Here is an 18549-nt window from a genome sequence, read left to right as displayed (position 1 = left end):
ATTTGGAAGTCTTCTTCACCCAGCTTCTTATACTGAGGGGATCCAGCTAGTGTTTACTGTTATGTGTCTGAGCTTCAGATTCCCACACCATCCCTCTTCTCCTCTGGCATTGCAGTGAGGAGGCTGGAAGCTTTTGTTTCTGAAAGTAATTAACTACACTACAGTTTAATCTTAGTAACTTCAATTGATCATTTATTCTATCATGATCTCTATTTGGGATGATCTTAAACCCGCACTTATAACAATTATGTATACCCATCCTGTTTCTTTAAGGCACAAGAAAGTTTAAATACAGTCAGAACATGGTAAGAAAGAGACATCAATTGCACTCTGTTTCTCATTTGTATTTCACTGACATAATTTTGGGAGCCAGAGTGTCTTAGCTGGCTCATCTACAGACTTTGAAAGAGGTTGAAAAGGCACTTTATTTTTTTACTCCAGTTAAAATTTTGAGGGAATTTTTTATGCTAAAGCTATGTAGCTATCAAAAAGATTCATAAAATATTCTCCTAGGAAGTGACAGTGTGTCCTTTTATTCAGTAAATGGATATCCCTAAGAAAAATGGTTAAACAGTAATTGGTACTGTCTTTCTTCAGTCAGCTGAAATGAAACAGATGCATACTTAATAAGAGGCTCACTGCATATATTTTTCTGGTGCAAGCTATAATGTTCTTGGCCATTCTCCTCTTGCTTTGGCTGTGTATCCTGTGTTTGTAATGGGGATCCATTTAACAAAGAATGACAAGAATCCTCTCTCATTTTCCAGTGTTTTATCACAACAGTCCTGTGGGTGAAGGCTGCATTAAATGCAGCCTTGAAGGAACAGGAGGTACAAGTGCAGCATGCTCCTTGGCACTTCACATCTCCATGTTGTCTGACAATTTTATTTATCTGGACATTTAGAACCTTCCTTTCTGTGAGAAAATCAAGTAGGTTCATTGCACAAGACCTATTAAGTTATTTCACAATCTGAATTTTCCAGTATGTGACTGAATCCCACCTGAAAATAGTGAGTGTAGAAGCACCCCAAATTTCATACTTGCACCTTTCAGAAGATTAGTAGTAGTGAGCTGTGCACAAGCTGTTTACTTCTCTGCTATTACTGATACTCTCATTGAGGAATGTCAGTATTCCTGGAACACTATTTGCAAGCTGCTCTGTAGGTCAATTTCCACCTAAAAAGAATAATCAGCCAGGAAAGTGGTGCTGTAACTGGAATCGACATTCTTTCTATCACCCTCTTACAATTTTAAGTGCATACACAGCCTTTCTGTACACCGTTGTCCTTGGCCTTGTATCTGGACTGAAGTTTTGCTTCAGTCACACAGAGTTCATTTAAGATGCTTTGCTGCCCTAAGCAGATGAACTGCATGGTCCAATTGGTGTGACCAGGGCATCTTGGTAATGTCGCACAGGATCCTGGCCGTCATGTGTGGCCACCTGGAGCAGACCAAGCCTTGTGCCTCGATATCCTCTGCATATAAGCATTGCAGTACTGTATTACAAAGCGTGCACCTATATGCAACACCAGAGAAGCTGCTTGGTTTCTTAGTCTGCCCAGTCAGCTCTCCTGTTAAAGATTGACTTCAAGTCCTCTGGCAGTCATTATCCCTCACCCTTGGTTGTTAGTCTGTTTTTAACGAGATATTTTACATTGTTGTGACGCACCCTGGGACTTTGCAGCGAAGGGCAAGTAACCTAATACAAAAATAATTTTAGGCCCAGGACTTAATGCATTGTCTTCAACGTCTCTGCTTTTAGGTGATATTGTGCAGCTCGCCTGCATTTGGTGAGCTTCTGCTCATTCTACTGAGTGGAGTTTAAGCCCTGCCATCACTACTGCCTGTCTGGTTTTTGCGGCTTGCTAAACGCAAAGCGTATTTCTGACGCTGCCCAAGGTCAAGAACTACCAGTTAATAATTTCACATTGAGACTTAATCGCTTTTCTCCTATCACAAAGATATTTAAGTGATCCCAGCGCCAAAGATCAATATTGATCTTTCAACGACACCCGCGTCTACAAAGCAACCCATGATCTAATTTTCGCACGAATTGGGACATCGAGTGACAAGCGAGCGGACGTCGAAGCAGCCACGCCCGCTCCGTCGGGATCTTTCCACGCCATTCGAGGTGTCGGTCACGTGACGAGAAGCGGCTCTTTCCCTCGAGGGCCGTTCCATTGCAGCAGGCGGGGGTGTGGGCGCTGCTTGAAGGGGTTTACGCGTCGACGAGACCATCTCTTATTACGCAGGGAGCTGAGAGAGAGAGAGAGAGAGAGAGAGAGAGAGAGGAGACAGAGCGCGCGCGCGCTGGCGCTTGCCTCAATCCACGCGTCAAACGGCTCGCGCGGGCCGCCCAACGGCCGCGTCACGTGACTGCAGACTTCGACCGGCCGGGAAGCGGAGCGGGTTGCGCGAGCTGAGGGCTGAGCCGCTTTTCCCATCGTTGTTTCTTCTTCCTTTCCTCGTGGGGCTTCCCCTCGCTTACCTCGCCGAGAGACGCCATGAGCTGCTTCAGCCGCCTTCGCTGGGCTGCCCTAGGCTGGGCGCTGCTCCTGCTGGTGGTCGCCTCTTGCCTCACGTCCGCGTTGGCCGCGGCCGAAGAGGAGGAAGGTGAGGAGACGGAGCGGGCGGGCGGCGCAGGGCTTCGGGAGCGAAAAGGCTTCTTGCGTCGCTGCGAAGCATTGAAAGCGAAGCGGGGGGAACACAGGGGGCCCGAAGGCTGCCAGATAGCCGCCCTGGCCTTGACGGAGCGGCGCTAGACGGGGCTCGTAGTACAGCCCCTCCTCGAAGAAAGCAGCCCCGAAGGCGGAGGGAGTGAAGAGAGGGGGGAGGTGGTCTTGTTACGGGTTGCCAAGGGGCGGAGGCGAGGCGGGGGGGGGGCAGAGCGCACCTCCGGCACCGACCCCCCCTTTACTCTTTTGAAGGCATGCAGACCCCCCCCCCGCCAACGTGGAATTCCCCTCCCCCTCTCGCTCCCCACGTGGCAAACAGTTGATTTCTGTCCGAAAACGGCCGAGGGGTTGAAATGGTTAAACATGGCACGCAGCTGCTGAGGGGCGAACATGGCCCCGCCGCGGCTGCAGTTCAGTTCAAGCATCGCGGTTCTTCCGCGTCAGGGGCGACTCTAGCCCTAGTTTATTGGGGCAGGGGCGGCTTCTGCGTCCCCTTCTCTTCCCTCCGAGAGAGGCATCGGCAGGCAGGAAGAATGCGGGGAGGCAGGATTCGAGGCGTTGAGAAGCTCGGGTCGTGGGAAAGGGTCCGCCCACCGCCAGACCTGAGGCTCAGGAGAGTTGCCTTCTCGTCGCTTGTAAGAGAAACGAAACCGTGGGGTGTGGTGGTGGGGATGAAGGGGGCGGAGGGCCACTGGCAGCTGCCCTGCTTGGTCTGGTTTCGGATTGTGTTGCCTCCGTGTTCGCTGCGCTCCGCCTCCCCCTCTGAAAAGTTTACGAACCTTCGAGCCGAGACAATGCAGCAACGTTGCCCTCTCTCTTCGTATATTTATCCTGTAGTGACGCACGATCTGTATATCAGTTATGAGTTAACGCAAGGGATGAAGTGCAAGGATTTATTGTTCAAAAGCCCTAATTCTTTACAGCGTAGGAGCTATTTTGAGAGAGGTTGCAAGCGTCTAATCGGCAATCTGACCTCTATTTTCAGGGAGATAACACAAGTATTTATTTGTTTTCCTCCTTGCCTTTATATCATCATGGTTGTTACGATGGCACCATCAAGTTTCATGGCACTGGGCAGTATATAAGAGGTTTTGTCTAAATTAACAGGATGAAAGCTATAAACAGAAAAAAGTACTTTGGTTCTCTTATTTTAAAGCTGTGTTCATATATTTGTCTTTGCAACTGCACAACTGATGGAGGCAAGTAAGTTGGGAGAAGGCCTTGAGGGAAAAGATTTCCACCCTCCAAGGATTCCCCTGCTGATGTGTTTTAACAGCTGCTTTTGAGATGAATGTCTGTAGAAGCTGCTATTAGGATGAGTCTAGATTTCTTTTAATCAATTGCATTAAAGGTTTTCAACCTAATATACCATAAAATTCCAAACTAAAGTAAAGAGAAAAATGAAAGAATGTATCAAACAGAAAGAAACTAAAAACAAAATTAAAGTAAGATAATCTTCATAAAACACAAAATTATAATCTATGTAGCCCTTGGTCACCATTTTAACGTAACCTTCACACATTCTCCCACCTCCCACCCTGAGAAAAGCCATTCTGACCTGCCTCATAGAGGTCCTATCCTCTCTGTCAGCTCCCTGTACAGGATGAGTCTAGATTTTTTTCTCCCCAAAAATAAATTACCTCACTGGAGTTTTCTGAATTGTTGACATTCATTTCTGCTCACTTATTCACACATTACATAGCATGCAAGCCCATCTTTTAAAACCTATTGAAAACGGTTTGACTAGAATGGACCTGAAGGACATAGAGCTGAGTTGGCTGAACTGATGCTAGATATCTTGTGCATACTTCTAACAGATAAACCCACATTATTATCTATTAAATTTGTATACTGCCCTTCATCAGAAGGTCATGGGGGGTTCACAACATAAAAATACAAAATGAGAACACAAAATACATAATAAAAACAAACCAATAACTCCCTCCCACAAACACATTTCAAATTCTGTAGAATGTTTATCAGTTGAAAGTGGTTGGTGGTGGTGCTAGTATCATTCAGCCTGTTTTGATTTAACAAAATGAGAAAATAAAGTGGAAATGGAGGAATGAAATAGTTTTATTTACTAATATCGACTTAGAACTCTTAATTTGGGTATTCAAAGAAGTTATTCCTACGAATTTCATCTTAAACTACCAATTGCTTATTTTGAGTTAGATAACATTTTAGGATACTTCATCTTTGGCGTGTTAGCTTGCAGGTTCACTCTGGAGGCCCTTCTTTGAGGAATATTTCACACATCATTGTTCTTCTGTATAATTAATGCACATAATTAACTCGTTTATAAATATGTATTTAATGCAGTATGCTACTAAAGTACAGCTTTTCAAAGGTGTGGCTTCTGATATTATAGTGTATTTTGCACTGTTTATGCTCTCCTCATAAAACTAGAGTGGAAAACTTCAAATAGTTGATTATATGCAGGACTCTATGAGCTCCTTCCTTGCCCACTAGCAATAGTTTTCAGAAGAGGGGAAAGGTCATACTTTAATTCTCAAGGCAGATATCTCATTGCAGTAGTTTACATATTGCTTGGCACTGGTGGGGCTTCAATTGGAGTATGAAATTAAAACTAGAATTGTTTCCAAAACATGGCACACAAACTCATTTCAATATATGTGCTTAATGGAATTAAAGCAAAGCTGGCCAAGCCTATTGCTAGGAAATAGGAGGGAAGATTTGTAAGACATAGCTACCAGGGCGGTCAGCATTGACCAGGGCTCCTTCCTGTGCCTAAACACAGTGACTGAAACCTATTTGTAGCTATGTGCAAAGGCCTGAAGGCAGTTTGTGTTATTATTTCATTTATGAATTGCTTTCCATAAAAATCTCAAAGAGGAAAGCAATTTCAGGTCTGGTACAAATGCAGAGTGTAGTATTTTAGGCACCGATAAGCTAAAATAATAGGTCTAATACAGCATTCATAACAATCTTTGGAATTTAGGACTTACCATCACTGTCATTGTGAAAGGTCTATAATATAGCATCTCGGAACTGCTCCTTTTGACAAAGGACACTTGCAAGCAAGAGGTAGTGAGGCCAGAAGTAGCCTCCATTTATTGGTGCTGTTGCAGACTACCACCACCAACACATAGGAGCCAAAAAGCTAGCCTTCTGGTTTTCTATAAAGTTAGGTCATCCTCAAATAATTATTCAATAAACGATCATTTTTCTATGGCATGTAGCTCTAATTGTGAATCACGTTGCCCTACAGATGTTGCCAGTGTACTCCTCCCATCAATCTGACCATTTGCCATGCAAGCTGGGGCTGATGGGAGATAATGTCTGGAGGGTCCCACCCACCCTGACTTACTGCTATGTTCAAAATCAGACTCATGGTTTGTCTCCCTTAGACAAACCATAAGCAGTAAGCCAAGAACAAACATTAGTTAGTTTGTATTAACGATGGACATTACAGACTTGGTAAGCTAAAATACAGTAAATTAAACAAACAAAAAATGTAGGAAGCATATTGCTAAAAACATTAAGTAACAAACATTTGTTTACACAAATAAGAAGGAGCCATGGAAGTAATTGGGCTGTTCAGCAATGAAGAAATGGTAAAGGAAGACAGGAAGTTTACATAAAAACTGAATGAATATTTTGTGTTGTCCATACTGCAAAACTAACTCAACTAGAAGTAACCAGAAATGAATGTCTAGAGTCCTTTCTCCTTGGTTACAGGTGTTAATTTTTCATTTGAAAATAAAAAACAATTACTTTATAGTGCTTTTGTTTATTCACATTTAGCACACTTCTGTACCTCAGGGGTGCCATAGAATGTTCATAATTTGTAGTGACCTTTTGAAATTGTGATCTATCAACTGTTTAAAAATGCATTCTTCCTTTTTAGCTGGCTGTGAAAAACATACCAACTGTAGTTCCTGTATTAGCAGTACTGACAAGTCTGAAATAAACTGCACCTGGATTTTCTGCAACGGTAAATGGAATTATTTTGAATTGTAATACCTAAGAGTAGTTAAGTATGTTTGCTTTTTTTTGGCTTAATAGTGGTTGGCACTTACTGAGGTGTGAAACCTGGACTTATCATTTTTGAGCCAAACTGCATGCTAATAAGCCCACCCTCTGTTGACACTGCCACACTCAGAGGCTGTCTTCAGTTGAGGAAAAAGATGCATATCTGTGTAGTTTGTCCTTTGGGCTGTAAGCTGGGGTTCAGGCTTTTTATTTGGGGAAGGGAGATTTTCTGATCAAGCGACACTATCACTATGGGAAGTGGGGCAGAGTACACAGTGGAGTAAAAAACTGCAACCAGAGAAAGACATGGGTGTTGAAAAAATGAGGTGGGGAAAAGTAGGAGGGTTTGAGGCTGAAATATCAGGGAGTTGAGGAGGCACAGGGCTGCTGGGTCTTGAAACTTGAACCTGGCAGCTGCTGTTTGTTTAAAGTTGCATGGAAGGTTTTGTCAATTGGGGCTTTTACTACTGCTGCCCTACAGCACCTTATAACCCTAAGGCATGGGTCGGCAAACTAGGGGCCGGATCCAGCCCAATTGCCTACTGGATCTGGCTCATGGGCGGTCTGGGAATCGGCGTGGGGATTCTGATTGTTTGGGCTGCGCCATTCCCCCCCAACACACACATCGCGGCGGCACCTCTTCCCTCCCTCCTCCTGGTCTTCTCCTGCCTAGAGGAAGGGGGCTGGGCTTGTTGAGCCGCTGTTGGCTGAGCACCATTTTAAGCAGCCCCTCTCCGGAGCCAGCCCTTTCGCACCACTCATTGTCTCTCTGCTGCTGCCAGCTTCTGCCGCTTACAGGGCACAGGTAAGCAGCCACCAGGGCTCGTCCGGTGCTGTGGAGAGGGGAGGGGAGAATCGGGGGGGATTCCCCCCCCAAAAAAAATATAGTCCAGCCCCCCACAAGGTCTGAGGGACAGTGGACCAGCTCCCTGCGAAAAAAGTTTGCTGACCCCTGCCCTAAGGGGTCAATGAGGACCAAGAAGCAGGAGCATGATAAATTTCTTTTGAATTTTACATACTGACCAGCTCATTTCTCAGCTTCTGGTTTTTCTTTGGTGTGGGTATACTCTGCTTGGTGAAATACAAATAACAAATCTTGCGAATGTTTTGGCTCCCAAATGCTGAAAACCCGGAAGTAAATACTCTGGTTTTCGAACATTTTTCGGAAACTGAACATCCAACGATGCTTCCACTTGAGTGCAGGAAGCTATTGCAACCAATCAGAAGCTGCGCCTCTGTTGTCGAACGTTTCAGAAGCTGAACAGGCTTCCGGAACAAATTACGTTCGACAACTGAGGTTTGACTAGTAGGTCTACCTCTCACCGGCCTGTGAAAATCTAAGGTCTTGAAACATTTACATTTGGTTACTTATAGGCCCTGTTATATATATGTATGGGGTTGTGTGTAAGTAAACAGGGTTTCCCCCAAGTTTTCCAAGTAGCAGCGCACTAACTTTACACTGTAGCTCATGAAAATAAGTTCCACTGTGTATACAGGTTTTACCTACATGTGTATTTTTAGTGAAACCAATGCCCTTATATATAGAATTTTTGACCAGGCGCAGAATTGTATTGTGGAACTTTTCAGAGATTAAGGGACAAACATAATCTTTGTGGCGCTTCTTAATTTTCCAGAGTTCTAGAACTCTCAATATATTGGTTAGTTAACTGCTCTGTGCTAAAATAACACCTCTGCTAAATGTTAATGTAACGAGCACCACAAGTGAAGCTAATTTAGCAGCTGTATAGCTTTTCTAGGACAATGAAGATAAATGTTTCTAATGGAAACTTGTAGCCAAAGTATTGCATTGAATGTTTCACTCTTGGAAAACTAAACTGAGAATACTTCCTCAATCTTCTTTTTCTGTAAGATTCTTTGTCCTACTGTACAAATGCAACGGAAAGTGATAACTGTACGTCTACTTCTAGAAATGGAACTTGTTCAGGTAAATATTTACTACTACACTTGTGATGTAAAACCAATTCGTTGTTTAGGATCCATGCAGTTGGGAATGTTAAAGTCTCCAAAGCTGGGGTTGCCAGTGCAGCACTTGCAGGCGCACATAGATCCAATGAAACCTTCATTGACTTCCACAGCATCCCCATTTCCTCTTCTATTGGGTATATTACCCCTCCTCCACCATAATTAGATTTCAAAATTTGGTCTTAATAGAAAGCTTTTCTCAAGCCTCATTATTGTGGGAGTATATGTGGATGATCATCCTGGAGAATGTTGCTGGGGAGGGAAATTAAAGCCTTCCCTCTCTAGCTGCACATTCCAGGAAGATCCGTTTCCCCACTCCTAAATTAGGTGGGGCGGGGATGGAAGCTAAAACACCTTTTTCAAGCTGTATTGCTGGTAGAACATACGTGTGTGGGACTCACTGCTCCATAAATGTTGATGATCCCTGACCCAGGGCCACAGGAGAGGTTATTATTGCTGCTGAACAGATCTGCCACACCTGGGACAATGGAAGAAGTTAGGTAAAAGGCCCAGTGGAAGAGCAGGGTAGGAGGTGTAGAGGTTTTTAAACATGGGTTTCTTGGATGTAATCTGGCAAATTACCTTTTATTTAATTATTCCCCCACCAGTATTGAATAATTAGCACTTGAACGGATAGCAGAAGCTATTTTCTGTCCCTACAGTAAAACAGTTGGGGAAGTGTAATTTCACTTAGGTTGTATGGGAATATCTTCAGACAGGAGTAACTATTGCATGCCACCAACAATACTGAGCAGTTCTTGTCTATTGCAAGAACTGGACAGCTGTCAAAACAGTGAGTGCTGTAGTAGTTCACCCTTTCTCTTTCATTCCACTACAAGTAGATTCTCATGGATAACATGGCTATCTACTGCTTCAGGTAGTGGTGAGTGTGCAATAGCGAATTGATGTCATGTGTCTATCCAAATAGGAGGAGTTTGGAAACATAGGATCCTGCCTTTTATTGAGTCATACCATTGATCTATCTAGCTCAGGATTGTTCACTGACTGGCTGTGACTCTTAGGGTTTCAGAAAGGATTCTTTTACAGCTTTAACTGAAGGTGCTAGGGATTCAAAAGGGACCTTTTGCATGCAAAACATGTGCTATTACTGTACCACAGGTGAGGACCTTTTAACTGAGCCACGATGAAAGTGAATAATTGCATCACTTTAGGTATAGGCTTGGTGCTTTCTTTGTTTTTTAGGATGGGCTGTATCTGAGGGATATTAATTTGCTAGTGAAACATCTATTTTTTAATATTTGCCCCACCATAGTAGGAGCCACTGTTTTTAAGACCAGTGGGCACACTTTAAATATTGAGAGAATTCTTTGGTTGACAAGGCACAGTCATTGTTTCTTCCCAGCGTCCCGCTTCATGTTTACCAGGGGATGTCAGTGATGTTCTGCTGGTCCTGATCATGGAGATACAGTAGTTTAAGACACAAAACCCTTTCCCCACTCGATGCCATTCATAAACCAAAGCTTAGGTTGTAGTAAGGCCCATTATACACAAAGAGACTTAATTGTGAAGTAGACATGTATATTATTGTACTGTTAGTGTGAATTCTTAATGAGTGCCTGGCTATCAGAAGATACGCCTTAAAACCCCTTTGCAGTTTTTTCACATTTTGCATTTGCAACATGGGAAGGTAATTGTTTAACATCCACCTGCATATATAAAAAAATTGTCCAGTAGCACCTTAGAGACCAACTAAGTTTGTTCTTGGTATAAGCTTTCGTGTGCATGTTCTCCATCACAGCCTCAGATGTATCTTGGGAGCAGAGCTGGCTATTGATAATATTAGTACCTCTTATAGCATAATCCACATCTCCTTGGAATTAAGAGCTATTGAATTCAATGGAGCTTATTCACATGTAAATGGGGTTAAGATTGTAGCCTCAGTGTTTAAATATTCTGTTTTCTGCTTCATACTTTTGTGTTTTTTTTAGCTCCTCCTAAGCCTACCACAGTTGCACCTACCACAGCCAACACTTCTACCCCAGGTAACAAACTTTTGTGCATTAATGAGTAAACAAGTATAAAGGTTTCACCTGTAATAAGGTTTCCAGGATTACTCTGTGAAAATCAGAAATGAGAGCTCATGTTTTTATCCAGTTTCTTGAAATGGCTTAATCACTATAAAGGACAGGCAAGTAGTAGTAGTAGTAGCAGTAGCAGTAGTAGTAGTAGTATATTATTTATACTCTGCCCATCTCTTTCCCCAGCCACTCTGGGCATCTTCCAACATAATATTAAAATACAGTAATGCATCAAACATTAAAAGCGTCCTTAAACAGGGCTGCCTTTAGATGTCGTCTAAAAGTCTGGTAGTTGTTGTTCTCTTTGACATCTGGTGGGAGGGCGGGTGCCACTACCGAGAAGACCCTCTGCCTGGTTCCCTGTAACTTGGCTTCTCACAGTGAGGGAACCGCCCGAAGGCCCTCAGCGCTGGACCTCAGTGTCTGGGTAGAACGATGGGGGTGGAGATGCTCCTTCAGATACCAGTACTATGAGTTGCAGGCCAGAATACTGATAATTTCCTGTCCTTTACTGAATTGTCTTTGATCACTAAGGTAGATGAGACAATTTATTGATGGGAGAAAAACCTGTCTTGAGAATTCATGTTAGTGAAGAGCATGTAATAGAATTAGCCAAGAAAAAATTTGAATGCACAGGGGAGTGACTACATGTACACTTCCTCTACATGCATACTTCCATGTTTCTTTCATTCTCTTCTGGAATGTCAAGAATCAACATTACTGTATATATGGCAGGCGGTTCCTGGGATCTGTGCTTAAATGATTTCTACTTGTCTGGTTTTGTTAATTGTCCACTTTGTTGGGGACCTAGCTTCTTACATAACCTCAGTAATGTTTTCCCTAATGTGTTTAATTTTTGATTCTTGAATTATATTGTATAGATTTCAGATACGGTAATCTCATAATTTGAAAAAAAAAATCGCCTTCAAAATGGAGGAAATGACTTTTAAAAACTACTACCAATTTTTCTATCCATGCATAAATATTTTTCATTTATAATTATTACTGTGAAATGCATCTATCAGTGCCTTTGTTCTGCAATCATTTGCTCAACTTATAAGATTAAAATAGTTATTTAAAGCTGGTTCCAAGATGTGGTATTTTCTTTGAAACAGGTCCTACACATAACGCAACTGCACCAGCCAAACCTACTTCTGCCAGACCTACTGCTTCTAATAGTACAATAGTTACACCTGCTGCTAGCAACACAACTTCTACACCAGGTAATATTTGATTTATAGCAAGATTAAAATCAGTCATGTCACAGAGACATTAGCATCTCTCTCGCATGCACATACATATAGCTCTCAATCATGTGCACTCAAAGCATACTTGTGCATGAATGCAGACATATTCAGAAAAACCCCTCCGTTGGTGAAGGAAGTGCCTCTTGTTTAAAAATAATAATCCAAAATATTATTATTTTTGGTGGGGGGGATCCAGGTGGTAGGAATCCAAGACATTAGGGCCACCAACCTGGTGCTCGGTGGTGATCCATGCATTAAAGAGTAGCTTTCTAAATTTGCACAGCCTATCACTAGTAACTCTACTTCTTTCATTTGACAGGCTCAGCTTCTCCCCAACCAACTTCCAAACCATCTCCACACAAATCCACCTTTGATGCTGCCAGTTTCATTGGTGGTATCGTCCTAGTGCTGGGACTGCAAGCAGTAATATTCTTTCTCTACAAATTTTGCAAGTCCAAAGAACAAAACTATCATACCCTCTAGAATACGTTGCTTTTAAGTGGACTTTACAAGGTCAACATTTGTGGTTAGCTGCACCAAAATATCTTTATTCCTTATAGAAGACAGCAATTCAAAATACTCTTATTCTTCAAGACTTTTTTAAAAAAAGAAAATGTTTCTGCAACATGCTTGGAAGAAGGTTGTATGAATCATGTTTTGCTCTGCAAGAATACTTGCAATATTGTGCATGAATCCTCATTGGCTGTCTGAAATTTCTTTAGTGGCTGCTGCTGTGAAACTGTTTCTTTTATCTGACATGCCAAATGTAGACTTTAATTGTAACTGTATTCATTGGCAGCAGTGTTCTTGATAGATAACTTTATGATTGCAATTGATAAGTTAGCCTTAAATGCAGTGCCCCCTACATTATTATTATAATTATTATTATTACTATTAAAATGTGAATTCCTGGTGACTTGGCATAAAACACTATGTGTGTGAAAACTGGCTTTTTATAGTGTACTGCTAGGAGATTGGGGCAAATTTCTAGAACTATGTTTTTTTCTTAAGGATTATGGAAGCCCATATTTTTCTATACTTGGTGTCAGAAGGATAACTGTTTTCTAATGTAAGCGTAAGCAGCCATAGGAAGAATGATAGTCAAAGAATGCTAGTTCCTTGGTGCATAAGGAAGAAAGACCAGTGCCTTAATGAGTAGGCTGCAAACTGAAACGTTTGTACCATTTTATTTATTTGAGGTACAGTGAATGTCATTCCACTTGCAGCAATTTCATTCTAGTAGACGCATGAACTTGGGCATTATTTATATATACTTGTCTTTAAGTTTTTGTGAAGACAGGTGTGGAAAGAAAACAGTGTAAGCAATCTCCATATACTGTTCCTAAAGCCATGTCTCTCTAGCCTTCAAAACACTTGCCTTGGAAAGTTCTATTGACATGCTTTACATTTCAGAGCAGTAGTTTCAGTAGACACCTTTTGTGATTGCAATTCGTGGATATTACAAACCTACCATAATTCTGTATGGATTTGAGAGAATATTTGCTCTTATATAAATGCAGTTTCCTTCCGTAGTTTCATAAAACACAGATAGTCATGGTGGAAGTAGGCAGCCCGAGCACTTGGAGTTATGTAAGTTTTTGATAATTGTCAAAATAGACTGCTAATCCTTGTTTTGCAGGTTATATGGCAAGCATAGTTTAAATGCTAGAAATGCAATGTTAAGTGATGCTTTTGGATTAGCTCTATTGCTTGCTTGATTTTAAGCTGCTGATAAGTCTGGGTTTATGGCTTATTGCAAAATTTTACTGCATTTTAATTGCTCAACTTCTCTAACCCTTGTAGCTAATAGTATTCACTTCAATAATGTTGCATAGAAAGTCTATTCATAATAATACTTAGCAAACAGTACTGTAACTTTCAGGCAACTGCACTCCTAAAAGACAATCAGCTCAGGTGTATGAAATGGTAAATTGATCAGCCAATTTTCAGCAAGCAACACATCTGTAGTAGGTGGTATTTAATGGCCTTAAGCTATATAGTCCATTGTTTAACATAATTCCCCATCTCTTTTAAGCTTCATAAATTTAGATAAAATATCTGCATATATTCTAAACTTAAGCATAAATAAATGCACTTCTAAACGGTGACAGTTTAAAAAAAGCCTCTTTGCACTCTAAAGCTGTAATAAGCTTATGCTTAGTGGTGAGACTTAGAAATTATTTCTAGTTAGTGTTGCTTCCTTACTGGCTCTTTAATGGCTACGTCTTGTAAACTTGTAGCGGAAGATTTCAAGACTAACAGTGCAACTTGCAGTTCCAGAATTGAAATTTGAGCCAATTTTATTACTGAGCCAAGAGTAAGTGCTGTTTAAAACACCACTAAACAGTCATGCATTCTGTGCTGATGTTAACATTATGAATCTTTCAAGTGCCTTAAATTTTATTACTGTCAGCTACATGTCTGTTGAAGGAATGTGGGGAGAGGAATTTTAGTCACTAGTCTTGCCCCATTGCCAGCAATTGTTCTTTTCCAATGACTTTAGGAAATTCAGGTCTCACTGCTACTCTTCAGGAAGTCTGCATTTTCTACTTGGTTGGGGTATAGATGTGTACCAGGTCTTTAAGACATTTCTAATATCTTCATGCAGTGGCATATTTGATTTTCTAGACCCAAGCTTTACCACTAACTTACCAAACCTTGGCTAAGACTGTGAGGGTGAGCCCTCTTACCTTCTATAGCTAGATCAGTGACAGTTGTTGTTTTTCTGGTAGTGACATTAACCTGACTACGTACAAATTAGGTAAACTAATAGATTTTCACAGCTTCTGTCTGCTTTTTGGAGTATATACATAGGGTTTTGGGTTTTTTTAACCACCCCTGTGGTTAAAATAAGATTTTTAAGGCAGTGAATTGTGACTTCCAAGCTCTTAATACAGATTTTCCCTAAAATTGAACACCTGCAAGTATGTTGCACCTAGAATGGAATGTTATAGACATTACTGTACTGCATATGTGTGTTGTCTTCATTGGAAGAAAATGCAAACTACTTAATCACAAAACCAAAATAAATCATTTATTAAACTGTTTCTGTTCGTCTGTCCATCTTTTTCTCCTCCCAAAAACATCCAGCTTGTTCTGGGCCATAAAAAGCAATGTGTGTTGTACATGGCCTCTCCATTTGCCAGAGTAAATTTCAAGTGGTGAGGATTGTTGGGTGATCCAGCAGATCTCTCATTTAAAGCTCTTTGTCAAAGACAAAAATAAAATGGGAAGTATACAGATGTAGCTTTATAAAATTATTTCATAGTATGACAAAACACAAATCAGCTACATAATTGCTTTGCAGAATTTGGTCAAAGTCATGTAAATGCACCATGGCCAGCCAAATAAGCTTGTTGCCATAAACACATAATATTGTGACAGTGCATTCCTTATATATTTGTTTGAATAAAGGCTTTCAGTTGCCTGTCTTGAATCTGCTGCTAGCTTCATCCAGTTAATAACCTCAAGTCAGATTTTTGGCACTAGAGAATCTGGTGGGAAAGTGGCTTATTAAAATTAAAACATCCCATTTTTGAGCATGACCAGAGTTCTCAAGCAAGACTGCTTTGTACTTTATCGTGGAATCAAACCAGCAAGTAACTCTTCAAAGAAGCAGTAGAAGCTTATTTTTCAGATGTCTTCTGTCCACAAAACTGCACAGGTGACATAGAAGAGTTTTCTGTAAGAGCTGGCAAGAGAACATCTATCACGCTATTTCTCCACCCACAAGGTACCTTTAAATATAAATAAAAACTGTTGTAATTCTCTTCTGTTTCACCTTGAATAGTCAAAATTTCATTCATTTTTTGGGGGTAGATGGCTTCTCTTAACTGCTGTGGGCCAAAAGTTTATTGTACAGGAGGAATTCCCTGAGAAGCATGAATGAAGAGTTAATCTAATATCACTATTTTATAAAGCAAGTCCTCAGTATAGCTTGCTTAACATGTCTGCAACCCAATTGTCACTGTCTTGCATTAGAGATTCATACTAACATTGCTCCCCAAATACTTCACTACTCACCGTTTTGGGCCTCTGAATCTTTTCTGGTTTTATATTGCTTCTACCCACAGAGTCAGCAACCAAAAGCTGATGCCTGAAGTCCTTGGTTAACATGAATGTTGAAATGCCTGTATTCTGGCTCCATGAAGCAGAGCCTGGAACATAATGTTAAATAATGTCATTTAAGTGCTGCCTTTGTAGAACTTTGTTCTAGAACATGCTTTTGTGTGCAAACACTGCTGACTCTGTATTCCTTGGTAATACATGCTGTTGACACTATTGTTTTGTAAAGGAGAGATTTCCATTTTTCTACAATATTCTCACAGTCAATGGTTAACAGTTAAAATGTGAATGATCTTTGATGCGATCCCAATAAATGGTCTGATAACAATCGCGGTTTATCTAGTAGTAGTGTTTATTAGCAATAGGCTTATGTGTATCAATTTTTAAATAAACCGTTTTCAAATTAGGACATGGTATACTATCTTGGGGCAATGGGAGCTCATTTCTTTTGTGAAAAAGCTGCTACATGGAATCTTGATGAGCCTCAGGATCAGAGCAATGGGAAATGGAATGTTTTCTCTCAACCACTGTGCACACCACCCCAAAGACTCTGAAGCTGCTATTTGCATTTCAAGGATTTCTTCCATTTGTCCCGAATGGATGTCTCCCTTTAAATGCAAAGACTTTTGAGAAACAATTCATGTCGCAGGACTTCCGCAGTGGAAGAGGGCGTCAAACTCTCCCTCACCACCCTGCATGGCTCCAGAGACTCATGGCTGCTATTTCGAAACCAGAAAAGTACACATCTTACATCGTTAACTTTATGTCTAGGTTGACACTGAAAAGGACTAGCTTAAGGAAATGTGGACTTAAGGTGAGTCGAGAGAGAGGCTTTCTAAGAAATAATGTTGGGGGGGGAGTTTTTTTGTTTGCATTATTATGTTGTGAACTGCCCTGGGAACTTTGGATGAAATTTACAGAAAGAAGTAGAAGAAAGCATCGTGAAACAGCTGATGCTAATAGTACGATTCCTTTTTACCTGAAAGTGAGCGATTTATATTGCTGGCACTGTGTGAAGTATTAGCAGACTTTCTTCTTACAGCTGTGAAAGCCAAGGACATGAGTTAGATAATCTGTGAGAAGAATCCATACAAAGGACAAAGTTTTAAAAGTTAACAACATCTGTTAGAGTATTTTTATAATGTCTGTTGCTTTCCTTTGCCCAAAATGAAACATGTACAAGTTCATTTAAACTGCCCTTGCTAGCTCCACTTGGCAACCCTCTTCCCTTTACACCTTTGCCTGTCCTCTCGCAGCTTGATCCAAGCCCTATCACCATTTAAACGGGGTGGGGAGACACTTCAGAGAGCAGTTTTCTGAAGCACTTCCCTCCATTAAACAGTTGGCTTGAGCTACCTACTTTATGTTTTTATGTATATAGTATGGCATCTCAAGACAAGCACCAACACCACTATGAGGTGAAAGCTAAGGCTATACAGCCAGTTTTCCTGCCTTTTCTATGCCCATGGTGGCCCACCACTGAGACCACCAGCCGCCCCCCTCCCCCCACTTCCAAGCCAATACAGTCATGCTGAAGGATCATTTGGGGGTCAGACCACATTCTCTGCGGTCTCTGAAACAGTGGCAACACTCCACAATTTTATTATATAGTAAGATAAGACACCTTTGAAACAATTAAAGGCAGAAGACATGGCCAAATGTCCTTGCTTTCTGAGTCACAATGCACTTATCTTCTGGTAAATGTATTGGGCTGTACAGATAGCAAGACATGTTTGTGATCCCAGCACTGATTGAATCTAGTGCTGTTTAAATTGCCAAGATTTGTGCTGTGTATCCCTTGCATACCCTTGCACTAAAATGTTAGGAGATACAGGTGTTGCCTTTAATTGTACTATTTTGAAAGGTAAGAGTAAATTAATATGAATTTTTTGCATCCACTTCAGCAGCCGAGTGTGCTGATAACTGAATTGTCTATGTCAGGCAAAAGGGATTTGAACATTAACTAGTGTAAGTGAACTAATTGTACAATAGAGGGTTCACCAGTAGGAAAATAATTTTAGTTCATTTCTACAATCTTTGCAAATTAAGATGGCAATGCCGTGAGTTGTAGGCATACATTTGTTCCAGAAATCAATACTGTGCAATATACAATCATGTAAACAGTTTGCTTCCTGGATTGATTTAGCAAAATGGACATTTCTTTGGAAAGATAGCACCTTAAACTGCTACTCTCTACAATGCAACAAGACTTTCACATGAAACAATGGTCAGTCACTACTATTGTATCACATTAGCAATACACTTTGTCTCAGTTGCGTGCCTGTTCAAAAAGTATTCATTTAATGCTATTGAAGGTTTAGAGGTGGGGAGCAGTAATCTGATCAGCTTTCAAATTCAGTTTAGCATCTTTTAAATAGATTAACAAATTGGATCTACTTGGAGCTTTGGCTCAGTTATCAAACACAATGTAATATGACAGCTGGGGTGGTTAAGTGAATAGTCAAATTGGCTGAGAAATTAATTTATCCCATCCTTACGTGCTCATACCACCATCCACATTTATTGCAATCTTGCAATAATATA

At 41.0% G+C, this 18549-nt stretch overlaps 2 protein-coding genes across 14 annotated transcripts in view; one reads left to right on the top strand and one right to left on the bottom strand.

The window, feature by feature from the left end:
* The first annotated feature begins 2298 nt into the window (after positions 1-2298).
* On the top strand, positions 2299-14987 carry CD164 (CD164 molecule). The gene is made up of 6 exons (XM_053381642.1): positions 2299-2613; positions 6547-6633; positions 8542-8616; positions 10604-10657; positions 11809-11916; positions 12260-14987. Exons 1-6 carry the CDS (start codon positions 2505-2507, stop codon positions 12421-12423), a joined length of 597 nt encoding a protein of 198 aa, XP_053237617.1. The 5' UTR covers positions 2299-2504; the 3' UTR covers positions 12424-14987.
* The window catches only part of LOC128410420 (uncharacterized), a 63098-nt gene continuing 59501 nt past the window's right edge, over positions 14953-18549 (bottom strand). For 11 of the 13 annotated variants that reach the window (XM_053381624.1, XM_053381632.1, XM_053381625.1 and 8 more), the window contains 3 exons: positions 16985-17047; positions 15964-16097; positions 15469-15677 (listed from right to left, as the gene is read on the bottom strand). In XM_053381624.1, the coding sequence (XP_053237599.1) occupies positions 15567-15677; positions 15964-16097; positions 16985-17047 (308 nt within the window). In that variant the 3' untranslated portion in view covers positions 15469-15566. Of the gene's footprint in view, positions 15145-15468; positions 15678-15963; positions 16098-16984; positions 17048-18549 lie in introns of those variants that run through there. The other 2 variants (XM_053381630.1, XM_053381633.1) reach the window with 2 other exon arrangements.

The sequence above is a fragment of the Podarcis raffonei genome, chromosome 3, assembly GCF_027172205.1.
Source record: "Podarcis raffonei isolate rPodRaf1 chromosome 3, rPodRaf1.pri, whole genome shotgun sequence".
In the NCBI taxonomy this organism is placed as follows: domain Eukaryota; kingdom Metazoa; phylum Chordata; class Lepidosauria; order Squamata; family Lacertidae; genus Podarcis; species Podarcis raffonei.
Note: the sequence above shows the minus strand (reverse complement) of the source record. Positions and strands in the feature narration are given on the sequence as shown.